The 13427-nt window shown below is 44.4% G+C and overlaps 1 protein-coding gene across 1 annotated transcript; it reads right to left on the bottom strand.

Annotated features, from left to right (window-relative positions):
- Positions 1–11585: 11585 nt before the first annotated feature.
- Positions 11586–13065, bottom strand: CI109_101300 (uncharacterized protein; the record flags this gene model as incomplete). Its single annotated transcript, XM_032006459.1, has 5 exons — positions 11586–11717; positions 11809–12411; positions 12472–12792; positions 12858–12974; positions 13042–13065. 5 exons carry the CDS (start codon positions 13063–13065, stop codon positions 11586–11588), a joined length of 1197 nt encoding a protein of 398 aa, XP_031859294.1.
- Positions 13066–13427: the final 362 nt, after the last annotated feature.

Raw genomic sequence — 13427 nt, 5'->3', positions numbered from 1 at the left:
AAGAAGAAAGAAGATCTCACATAACACACACCACTCTGATACGGTAGACTGTATGAATAGAGAGCGAATGTACGAGAAAGAGGAATAAGTTCTAGGATAGTATAGCGGTACGGAGTCTGTACAGCATTCATGCATACTTTGGTTATTATCTGCTTCATTTACGGACGCATCACGCTACGACGCAAAGCGAGTCGAGGTTCGATCGATGTGTCGGTGGCCCTCTGTGACTATTATCAACAGAGGCTGCAGTCAAAAAGTAATTCAGGGCCTAACACTCTTCGGCGACGAGGTTGAGTGACGTTTGCCAAAGGCGTCATGTACAATGACGAGACGAACGAGATACTGGGCAAGAATGGAGAGAACAGTCACCTATCCTATATCTGTGATCATAGATTTGTTGGTGGTGAAGGGATAATGGACAGGATATTCTTACCACTGATTAACTCACTAATTGTTGATTGCATCATACAACAATCAGAATCCACCTGGTTGACTCAGGAATGGTTGTCATGTGGACCATGCCACATTTGCGAGGTACCCGCTTACAAGTCTTGTTGACTGGCTGGTGGAACCAACCAGAAATTCAAGCACATATTCCTGCTTTACACAGTGGTTAATTGCATCCTGTCCTCGTTTTACCTCATCCTTGTTCTTGTCATGATTGTGTTGAGAAATAAGTGATGGCTTTTTGATGTGATGAAGGTGGCCATACTTTGGTTACGAATATCTCAGCCAAGGATGAAATGCACCATGACAACACCTGAGGATTTGAGCATGGGTATGTCTCTTTCCTGAGCCTATGTGTGTCAGTACAAAGCCCTTATGACCTACCAGGAGTCAGGCCAAAAGGAATTACTCTTGTCATACATGTTTTGACATTTTGAGCCTTCTAAATTCCCATCTTCTTACTTGTTGACTGATACAGTGAAACAGTGTTGAAACCCCCTGGCAGGTCAGGTGTCATGAATGACAACTACCAAGACCAACATTCTCGGGTATATATAGCGAGAATCGGGAGGTTCAGCATAATGTCCCGATTATCGTGACCTTTTATAGTGTGAAGCGATGCTCCGATAGCGTAGTTGGCCACTGACTAGGCAATGCGTTCTTACATCAGGGGAGATTAGAAGTCAGAAGACAGACAATGGCAGGGGCACCGAAGCCTCAGAAATGATAGTGACAAAGTGTCATGTCATAGTATGTCTGCATGAGTTGTTGGATGCCTATGATGTCATGTGTGATGTCAATGAGTGGTGTATGGTGTGTTCATGATGTCATTGAAAACCAGGATTAATCTGTGATGCATTTGTTTCATTGCAAGCCATTGAGGAGGTGGCAACGGCTATAAGACTCAAAATGCGGGCCTGCTTGCTCTATGATTTCTCTTCTTCATCATATCACTCGATTCACAGTTTTATATTGTATTAGAGTTCAATTGTGAACCACTCACTCAGACACTTATTCATTTATCACACCATCACCCACCACATCACACCATCACACCAATTATACGACACATCACACCATCACCCACATACAATACCTGCACCATGTCATCTTCTCAATATGGAGGACAAGCCTCCCCCACTGAAACAAACACTGCTTGTTTGGTGAGTTCAGCTTTGTCAGTTCGACCCTCCAAGAGCAAAGGGCAGTGTGGAGAATCCCTGTCCTTCAATCATTTTGCATCTTGCAAGGTGAAGAGAATTTTTTAACTGACATCCCATGATGCACGAATAGTCAGCTGCACGTCCATTTTACAGGTTTGACTGGGACGAAATTTCCCGCCAGCTTGGTGCCACCGCTGTAACACTGCAAAACGGGGAGGATGAGGAGACATTGTGTGCCCTGGTCACAGTCGCTCAGGACAGTCGCCCAGAGACAAAAAAGCGTAGTTATACTAACAATGATGGGGTCGTTGGAGAACGTGATTCAAAGTTCTTTTGTACATGGCTGTATGTCACAACAGACTCTGGTGAACAGCTAGGAGCAATCAAGACACTTACTGAAGAGAAGGACACTGTCATGGACTTTGTGGAAAGTGCAGTAACCCAGAGCAAAGCCTGGTATGAACCTATTTGCAAAGCGAAAGGTTGGATGACAGTTGAAGGGCTCTTGAGGGAGATGAAGGCGGAGCAAATGGTTGGCTCGATCCGCGACACTCTTTGGGCAATTGGTACCAGATTCTCAGAGCAGGGACCTGAGTCTTTTGAAGCAGGCTATTATGTGAAGAATGCTGGTCAGCTGAGTGAGGATCTCCAACAGTTGAATATCTCAGATGATCACCAGTGTTAGGAGAAGTCAATGGGTGATTTGATGAACCTGTTCATGGATGTTCAAGAGCATGATGTTTTGATAGATTGGTGATTAGTGCTATGTTCATGAGTTGATGTTATGTGCTGTTTATATTGATGATTGTATATTCTCCTTATGTGAAAAATACTGAAAGATGACCGTTGCCCTCACATGCGATGGCTTGTGTTACCTCCCTTTATGACATATCGTTCTATCTGGACTACATCATATGGTAATCAATGCAGCCTGTGTGTATCTGTTTGGAGTGGAACTCGATAAGACTTAGGTTTAGCACGACTGATTGTCTCAAAGCTATATCCAGGTGCTGCTCTCTTCTCTTTGGATACCCTTCCGGATATGAATTGGGCTTGAGTCACACTACTAGCATAGTACACTCAAGATTTGCACAATGGGCTCACACTGACATTGACTTTTTCTTGCTCTAGTCCTTGTCCATGGTTTCTTGTTCCATTCCAGTTCTCCCTTTTGTGTTGACAAGTCAGAGATATGTTCTTTCCATAGGACACCCTTGTTAAAGTATGAGAGGTCCACTGAGGTCCCCTTGATTGGTATTGAGACACGACCACCATTATGACATAGACTTGGTCTGCACACCCCGCTCTATGGCAAAGTTAGTCCACAAGAAGATACACTGGTATCCATTCTAATCTCGGCTTGGAAATACAACAGGAATGCCCAAATGTTGTGAGCACTCTATTGGTGTATTCATATTTCAGAGCATTACAGCAAAGTTATCTCCCTCTGCGACTCTAACATATGTCAAGGGATATGAACAATTTTGTTATTACAAGTAATCACTTCTTTAAATTCTGCCAAAAACTGATTTCATTTGTTCCCAATGTGTTTTTTGCTCTCGTGATCTACCTGATCCTACAACCAACTCACTCCTGTTTCAATGCATATACTGTCCTTTTGGATGTTGTGATTCTGTGTTGGCTTGAAAACCTCGTCCAGCTCTTTAGCTGCGCTGATATTCAAGGCTCACTTTGATAAAGTGAGCTGCCATCTATCCGGATTCTGGGGGGGTGGGCTCGGTACATGTTCGTGTACAGAGGATGGTTTGTATCAGTGTCCGGTCTGTAGACATGTTCGGTATGAAGGCATAGTCGTTACGGAGGTGTATTTGGTGTATGGTCGGTTGGTATACGGATGAGGTGTTGAGTTCCCAAGAGTAGTGGCAGTCTGGTGGTTGGTGGACGGATGGTGTGTGGCCTGGGATCCACTCAAGAGTAGTGGCAGTCTGGTGGTTGGTGAACGAATGGTGTGTGGCCTGGGATCCACTACAGCATCATGGCCAAATTGATCAGAAGTATGTTTGTCTTGACATCGTTAAACCGAGAGCTTAGACAAGAGATGAGCTACACAACAAGCAGAGTATAAAGGTTTGTCATCCTTATCGTATATAGACACCCCATCTATCCTCCTGTCAGTGTGTTTACGCTCAATGGGAACCAAGCAGTATCATGCGGGGCTGAGGGATAATGCACGCTCAGGTTTGGATGACCTGTACATCCCATTATTTTCCTTTGGCACATAGGGGTGTTGCAAATGCAGAGACTGTGCCAAGTGGGGAGACAACGCGTGCAGTATATTTGCTAGTCTTTGTTTGAGCAACGCAAGTGTCACAATCCAGTACAACAGCAAGATTCACTTATGACTTGGCCCCCAAACAGTTTGACTAGTCATCTGTCATCATCTAGATAAGCTGACACTTGAGGTGATTGCCAACAGACAAGACCGACCTGGCTGTTGAATCGTTATGGCGGTTCCGGTGGTAGCACTGGTACTTGTGTACATGAGTACAGGAATTGTAGATAGGTCTTCCTGTGACAAATATGTATTTTGCTGTCTAGTTCACTACTATTGTACAGGTGAAGCATTGTCCTAGTCAACCCCAAGTCTCAAACACATGACATCCGGCTTGTTCTATTTTGTTTTTGGACTTAGACCTATACACATTGCATTTTACCCAGTATAGGCTCCTGATTAGACCCGCCTCTGATAGAGAGGAGAAGATAAAATGGGACAGGAGCAGAGGAAAAGCAGAAGAGAAGAGGAGATGAATGACAGGGAGACTCCAGGGATCATTCAAGTGTAGAATACTCATACATACAGACAGATATTAATTCAAGTAATGTTGCAAGACACATGTCACCTCTTCAGACAACACCGGCACAGTTTAGAATGTGGAGGATTGTCCAGGATGCTAGAATGGAACATAGCACAACCTCCTTCCTCCCATGATTGGCCTTTTCGATTACATGCCGGGTAAGTAATAACTTAATGCCAGCCAAACAACGGGAATGAGTCAGATGACAAAGAAGATACAGTAGTATTGACTGGATACCAACGAGACAATCTCTAGTTGACAAAACATCAAGAAAGCATCTAACATTACAAGTTAATGATTGTCCTTCATCTCGTATTACTAATCTACTCACATCAAGACATATAGACAATATAATCACTGTGACAGCCAAACACAGCTCAGCAAATCTATACAATCTTTCCACAGATGTTTGTGCCAAAATCCTTCTGTATACCTTCCATACCATTCTCCTTCTCTTTCTAAATCACATGTTCCTACAATCATCACACATACATTTCCCAGTGCATCTCCTCTTCTTGGTCCATACCTCGACTCTGCATTGGCTCATGTGTCCACTCACAACGCTCTTCAGCAGACAGGATAAATAGGAATGAATGAATCATTCAGAACTTGCCTTACCAGGTAGAGGTATCAGAATGGTGAATGTAATTTGTCCTGTGAGGGCCTCTACAGTGAGAGGAACAAGACATATCTATACCTTTCCAAGATCTTTTGCCACTGTAAGAAAAATGCCAGAGGTGTTTGGAGAAGTCTTCATGGGGCCCTGCAGATCTTGCAGAAGATCACTTGCTGAAGCCTTGCATAAGAGTGTAGAAGACTTGAAGAAGACTTGTAGAAGACCCACAGAACATACTGGCAAATTGTTGACTTTCATGAGAAACTATTCAACCTGGCTGTATGCAATTGCAATGCAACCACAGAAAGATACATAGGGGGTCCAAAGCAACTGAAAAGCGTTGCACATGGTGTACTTCGTGAATAGCTCCAAACTGCTAACAATGGTGATGCAATGATCCGGTTAAGAGTGTTGTTATACATGTGCAAATCTGTGAGTTTCCCTTGAAAACCATAACAGATTGGACCAAACCTTGGATGCACTGGGATTAACCTTGAGTGTAATCATCCTACTGTCATGCGCATCAGATAGTTCAAAGCGAAATGGAATGCTATTCTTGTTGACCGCATTGTCTATTGTCATGCATGATAGAGGTCAACTTTTATGCAATGAGGTGGCAGAGTTACCTCCATACCGCAAAAATACTTGCAACAGAATGTGAGGCATCATTACATGGTCTATTCTAAAAGAAACAAAGGGATATAAGCAAGCCTGACAGCCAGAAGATGCCCATGTACACATAATTGGCAAGCTACTGAAGTGATGTTGCTTTACATGCAGCACAGGAATATTTACAACATAGCCTTGATTTAGTGACCTCCCTAACACTGCCTTCTCATGTCACACCCTCTCTATGTGCAATCAGTGCTGCTTTGACCTCTTTGAGGTTGATGGAGAACAGTCTGGCAGTCTTTGCATGTCTGTCTTTGGTGTGTTTGGTGCTGCAAACTGAAAAGGGGATGTTGACTGAGCTGAGGTATTCAAGGGAATTGATTCTTGGCATGCAGATGATGCTTGTTTTTCTGATGTCGTGTACTGGGCAGAGGATTCCAAATGGGCAGAGGCATCAACAGTACTTGGTTCTTGGTTTGAGATATCTGAGCTGCATGCATCAGCTGTCTGAAGTTGAGATCGTTTTGCAGCTAATTGGAAATTCTCATTACAAATCCATTGTCCATGCTTTTGAGCATGCAAAAGGGAACAGGCAACTACCTTGACAAGCTGGCCATTCAATTTCCTATAAAACTGAAATCCATCATGTCTTCCTGGCACAGTTTCACAAATGGGCAAGTTGCAGCTGTACTTGGTACGTACGGCGCCTGAGCCAGAGAGCCTAGTGGAGAATGAGGTAAGAAGAGAGGCTGAACAATTGGTTGGCTCCCTGAAATGAGCACCACATTTTGCTATCACATTGACAGAATCTGGGGGCTGCCTGCTGAAGGAATACCTTGGGACAATCTCACTACAGAGTGATTTGCCATAATCACGAACTCTTTGGGCTTGGATCCTGTTCTTTGAGATCACATAATCACGCAAAGCTGACTTTCTGCCAGATAGACAAAGCTTGTCAATTTCTGCATTCAGCTGACAATCATGCTTAATATCTGACTGACATTTGAGTGTGCCAAGATGCCTTGCAAGGTCACAGGTAGTAATGGAGAAAAAGTTGATCAATCTCGATTTCACTTCGGCATCCAAACCAACTAACACAGTCCCTTGTTGCTGGCGGAACAGCTGACTTGCCTCCTGTGATTGCAGGTCTGGAAATTGATGCGCCAGATACTCCTTGAGAGACTTGTTCTTGAGAGTATCAGCCAGGTCATTATGGGGGTAGCTGGAAGTAGATGAGTCCAAGAGATAAAGTGGGTATTCAAAGTCACCAATAAAATTGTAAGATGCAGGCTGTTGTGCTGTGATGTGTTTGAACTTTCTCTTGGATGTCAAGGGCTGCAATCTCAAAGGCTTCTCACGATGTGGCTGGGCAATGTAATGCTGCATGCTGCAGCGTCCATGTACTCCATCTACACTGCCATCTGTTCCATCCTGTGATATAGGGATTAGGCAAATCCTCTTTCGTCCCATGTCATCAGAGGTGTCTTTCCTTGAGGAGAACTTCAGGTTGTATGGACTTCTCTTGTCCATAAATGTCACACCACAAACCCTGACAACACTTCTATCCTTGCTACTCTTGATGCTCTTGATGTTATAGGAAGACAGCTTTTTACGTGCCACACTACAGAGTATGGAGTGGGGATTGCATAAGTGTCTAGCATCACAGTATTCATCCGATTGCAGGAATAAAGATGCTGCTTTCCCTCTTGCCTTCATTGCTGTGATGTCATCAATTCTGCTGTTGATTGGACATGCATGGGATGTTGTGTCGTTACATCTCATTGAATCAAAGTACTCAATCAGCTCATCTTGAGAGAGGCTCTGTAGCTTGTCTGGAACCAACTGGCTTTCAAGAGTTTTGACAACACCATGGTGGAAGGTATCAAATTTGTCAAGACTCATGTTAAACCTCTCCTTCACATACTCCTCCAATGATCTTCCTATGAGGGAGGAATCTTCAGGGTGGCTTTGCTCAGACATGGCTGATTCAATCATGAGCTATCTGATAAGATGCTCAACTACCTTATCAGTGGAACTCACAAGATGGCAAAATGAGTTTTGTCTTGTAAGAGTCTCCTTCAGTCATTCTGATTTGTGGATATGATACTTTCACACCCAAAGACAGTGATTAGCTTGGTTAATGAAAGAAAGATTGTTCGCAAAACTGTTGAACACAACTGGAACTGGTGGGCATGGATGGAATTCAAGTGCTTATATAATTCAGTTGTTGCTCGGTGTATATGCACAGTGCATTCTGATCAGTTGTTCCTTTCAGTAAAAGGCCCTTTGTTTCGAAACATGAGTAGCCAGTATGATGTCATTTGACATCATTGACATCTCCTGCAGTATCACCAAAGGATTGCTATGCAATCGCTGCCACGATTTGATACTTTTATACAATGTGCAGGGAAGACAAAAGAAAGTTATGCTATTTGCAAAGCCCTCTTGAGAGTAACACCCAAGTCATGGAACTAACACCTGCCTCTCACGACAACTTCACTTGCATTTCTGCTTTTACAGCGACTCTTGCTTTGTGAAATGGCTTGTGATGAGTGATATATGGCACATATGTACTGCTCTCTCATGGGATCAGACTCTGCTGTGACACTGAATTCGAGTTGTGTCACTAGCATAGTACATTCCAGAGCCACATGTTTGCCTCTCTTAATTCAGCTTGGTGTCTTGTTTGTCGCTTCCGTTTCCCATCGCACTCCAATGCCGTTTTCCTGTTGTCAAGCCGGAAAGATGTCCTTCCTTTAGTACACACTTGTCAGATCTGAACTATCATCTGAGGCTGTCTTGAGATATAGTGATAGCATTGCATTTTGTGACAGCCAAAGAGGACAGAATGTTAGTCATGTTGTACATACAATCAATCTTTTTTTAGGCGACACTGATGATGTTGTGACTATGCATGAAGACAAGAGAAGTGCAATGCACATACCTCCTCATACTCAGCTCTGAATGCTGACCAATCATAAGGGTCCCACCAATAAGGGTATGCGCACAGGTTGAATTCCATACATCATCAAATTAGACAACGATGCACCCTCCAGCAATGATTAAATAGAGGAAGATTTTAAGCAGAAAAGCAGTTAAGGTCATACAGATGTGTGATTGAAGAGTCAGAAACAGGACCCATGGCAGGGAGAACAATGACAGATAAGGGTGGTGGAGATGGTGCATTTAGACTCTGTCTGAAACTCAGTTAGCTTACAAAGTGTTTCCCATAGGACATAGTCATTGCGCATATCTACCAGATATTGGCACCACACAGCTATCACAAATGATTTCGTAAGACAAGGTCAAGAATTTGTTGGAATTTGAGGCAGAAGTCGCTCAACAAGGAAATGTTGGAGATTGTGATGAAAATGCATCTGGCCTACCACATCACTGATGCTGAACTGAAGCACAAGTGATTGTAAAATGCTGTATCATGTTCAGCAACTGTGCTGCACATGCTCAAGCTCCTTGCCAAATTCACACAAAGGTGCAAAGAAATATAGCACATGGGTTCTAGGAAAGTAAGTAGCTATTGGAAGGACATTTACAAGATCCATATGCTAATAAAGAAAGGAACTAGAGGCTATGAGTTTGTGAAAGGGTATGTGCAGTCACGGAGAAAAACCTTTGACCACCATTACCTCCTCAACACCAGCAGTCAAAATTACATTCTTCTATGATCCCATCACCCTTTTTTTGAGGGACGGGAGTCTGGTAGCCTCTTTCTTCCTTCCTTGGGCACAGCTGACGCTGCAGATTGAGGGTGTAGCTGAACCATAGACTCTGCTTTTGCTTGCTGCTGATGGTTATGGTTACGGTTATGAAGTCTTCTTTCATGGCTTATGTAATGAGAGAGGGAACATGCAAACACCTTGACACTCTGTCCTTGCAGAGTCAAATTTCGTTCAAATCCATCATGTTCTCCGTTTGCATCCTCTGTGATAGGACTGTTGCAGCTCTGCTTGCGTGTTGGAAAACTCAAATGAAGTTTGACTGAGAAAAGGTCATAAAGCGATACTGGCATCTCAGAGGTTGCTGCGAGGGGTGCACCACATCTGGCAATTACTTTCACTGATCTAGTAGAAGTGGGATTCTGGGAATCGGTTCTGTCGCAGCGTGAATTGTCATAATAATGACACTTCCTGGCCTGTGTTTTGAAATCTGTCTGCAAGACATCAAGGTATTGTTGCTTCCACCTAAAAGGCTTGACCCGAAAAACAGTATCAATGTCCTTATTGACCTGACAATCATGCTCAATTTCTGAATGGCATCGAAGTGATGTGAGATATGCGGTGAGATCATCAATGGACACATGGTGCAGTTGGGATTGAATCACAGACCTATCCAGTGTGTCCAGAAGAGATGTTTGTTTCGCCCTAAAACCCGCAACATCCTCCGTGAACTGTGGGAAGTGATGCTGTAGATACACCTCAAGAGGTCTGCCTTTCACTGAGTCATCCAGATCATTGGCCTCAAAGAGGTTGTCCACTGTGTTGGAATAAGAGCTGGAGGCCATAGCTTGCAAGGCGTCAGCATATACAGCATCAATGATTATACCAGAGCAACTCACTCTGTGTTGGATTGTTTGGGAAAAGCTTAAGATGGAAGATTCAGGTAATGAAGTGAAATGGTAAAGCTGATGGGTGATGTGAAAGGTGGTATGATTGGCAAGGGTAAATCTCCCTCATCCGACTCTCTTATACATACAGATAGACATGGGCATATAGCTATGACATCACATTGCAAAACCTAACAGTGGCAACTTCAGAAGCCATTTATGACATCATTCTTTGTGTCATTGAAGGTGACACCATGCAATGCACTGTATACATGACTGATGTGATGTCACATTATGTTATTTCATTCCACTTCATACATGTTACATCATTTTGTGTTGATGACATCACCGACTATGCCATTGTTGTGCAGGCAAAGCAAGAGAGGGATATGCAGATTGGTGTTACCCCCAATTACTGTGCTCTATGATGTCACTCCAAAGACGATGTCATAGTGCTCAATGAATGTCAAGGTTCATTGCATATGATGTCATTGTCAGTGTGATGTCACTGTGTGTTCATTATTGCACCATGAAGTCATCGTTTTGCCAGAAGCTTTGTTGACACCATGCAATATGTGTCAAGTGGTGGAGTGTTTGATGCACTGGAAGGCCATAATGTCAACAGACCTTGTCGCACTGGCAAGGTATACCAGTGTGTCATGTCTAGGACATTGACATGAGGTCGTGCCAGGTGGACAAAATCTATATGGTGTCGAGTCCAGAGGAGTGACTTGTGGGAAAGGAGATTGTCATGATGTGCAAATGTTGTGATATTCCAAATTGGTGCCCGACTGGTGCTAGCCACCGCCCAATCTGAGTCTCATTCATTTGAGTCAGCACTTAGGAGGTCTCCAGCTGTTGTGGTTGACAGGACAATCAGATAGTTCTCACAGTTCTGATAACGTCATTGGTATTTCATATACATGAACACAAGACTCGTACGTGGGTATCCCTGTGACGAATGTGTATTCCTCTGCCTGATTCACTACTAGCATACAAGTGAAGCATTCTCTCTACCCAACCCCAATTCCCATACATCCGGTACCCGACTTGTTCTGTTCATTTTAGGATTTAGACCTATTCACATATCAGTTGTCCAGTACAGGCTCGTCGTACGGACTCGCTTTTGACAGAGATGTTCGCCTTTGGTACATTGCTTCACTGTGTCTCCTTTTCTTGGTTGTGACGACCTGCTTGATCAGGTTGTCTGAGGGTGAATTAGCGTTCGTTAGTCGAATCAAGCATTGTGTCGCGGGTACCATAATGGTCTAGCAGGAGATTTATATCCCTAACCACGATCTCTCCATCATCCATGGGCAACGCCCTCAATGATATGTATTATAGGATGCATAATCCCTGCGGATCTCGCATCACCATCCAACTTGCACGACCTTCCTCCCAACGCCCTTTATCCATTCTTTTACGGTCGACCAGTGCGCACCGTCGCCTTCTATCCTATCTAAGAACGCTTGTAATCCTCCTCCAACGCCGAAGTATAGGATCTAGAAGCGAATATGAGCAAAGTCAGCCTCACTCCGTCTTGAACGTTGGGTGGAACAAGAACAACAGCACCAATTTTGCGAATCAACTCACCTTCGCAGCGACCAAGGCAAATCCCCCCTCTGTCCGTTCTCGTAGAGGGACCTTCGCCCACTCATCCTTCACGCTCAGATTTCCCAGACTATCTTCCAGCTTGACTTCTTCTCTCACGACGATTTCCTCCTCTTTTGACGCTTTTGACTTGACAGCGGCTTTGAGAACGGATATCAGAGCCGGCGTACTTTCATCCGCATAGATCGTCTCGGCCGTCAAGACCAAGCCGTACACCTCTCCTTCTTGACTCAATTCACTACTCAGCCCTTCCCAATGTCCATAAGTGAATTTTAAATCGACACCTCTTTCATCCAAGAGCGCTTGGAATCGTTGTACGAGCTCCGAGGTGAGAGTGAGGTTACCGGGCGACTCGAGATCGGGTACGACGGATTCAATGAGCTCTTCTCCATCTTCTGGGGAATGTAGCAGGTCTGAAGGTAAATATGGTAATGAGGCGAGGATAAGATTGGGGAGGGTGACAAGGGAGAGGACGAGAGAGTTGTAGTCTTGTAAGTGGAGGACAGTCCTATGCGTAGTTGAAGGCGGTAAGGATAGGATAGAGCGAAGAAGATATGCTGTAGGCAAAGCGGTACCGCAGCCGACCTATTGTCATCAAACAATAGAAGCTTAGCTATATTCTTCGTCAAAGTGCATGGAACTTACCTCCAGCACTCTTCCACCTCTAACCCATTCTGCTACATCCTTCTCCTCGCCCACCCCTGCTAACACCTCCACGAGATCCACCCCACCTTCCCATGTCTTCAATCCGCCCTCATATAAACCGGGTATCAAATCCGTCTTGGCGTCAACATATTCTTCGCCCTCGCCTCGAGTCACATCCTCTTCCTCTTTGTCATCTCGTGCTTTCTCGGTCGACGAGATGAGTTGGAATCGTGCGTCAAAGAGGTCTCGTCGGAGGAGCGGGGATTGCAGGGAAGGATGGTGGAGAGGTGAATAAGAGATATGCTCGGGGAGGGATTTGATCTATCACAGGGAGAGGGTGTCAGTGCTCACCAGACACGGGAGATCATCTCACAGGGAGTACTTACCAGCTCGTCAAGTGTCAAGTGATGACATTGTTTATCGGTCGTATCGACAGCAGGAATGATGGTGGACGGACCAGCAGCTGCTTGCGTTGTAGGTATTTGGATCTCTTCGTCCTCGTCCTAGTAAGACAGCGGAGGGATCAGCAATAACCCTTCATAGTCATGAGAGGATGTAGGTGGGACTCACAACCTGGAAGTCGAATTTGAACATCTTCAAGCGGTATGTTGTGGGTTGAATGTGGTGTGAAGGTTAACAACAAATGACTGACTTCAACTTTTTTGATCACGGTGGAGGGCGACCAGCTGAATATTTGATCCCGTTGTCACACCCCATCATTCCGTTGGATTTGCATCTTGTCTATAGACCATTGACGAGATATGGCATTGATTGTATGCAGTGTATGACCCTTGAAAACACTGATCACTGGATACGCTGAAAGATAGCCGCGTGGGATATGTTACAATGAAGCGCAAGATACTTATTGCAGGCAATTTTAACATCTGTTGGGAGTGTTAAACCAAAACGATGTCTTCTCTTATCCTCGCCGTTCCTCAATGCGGACACTAATCAGC

The sequence above is a fragment of the Kwoniella shandongensis genome, chromosome 2 (genome assembly GCF_008629635.2).
Source record: "Kwoniella shandongensis chromosome 2, complete sequence".
In the NCBI taxonomy this organism is placed as follows: domain Eukaryota; kingdom Fungi; phylum Basidiomycota; class Tremellomycetes; order Tremellales; family Cryptococcaceae; genus Kwoniella; species Kwoniella shandongensis.
The sequence above is the reverse complement of the archived record's forward strand: the minus strand, read 5'-3'. Positions and strand labels throughout refer to the sequence as shown.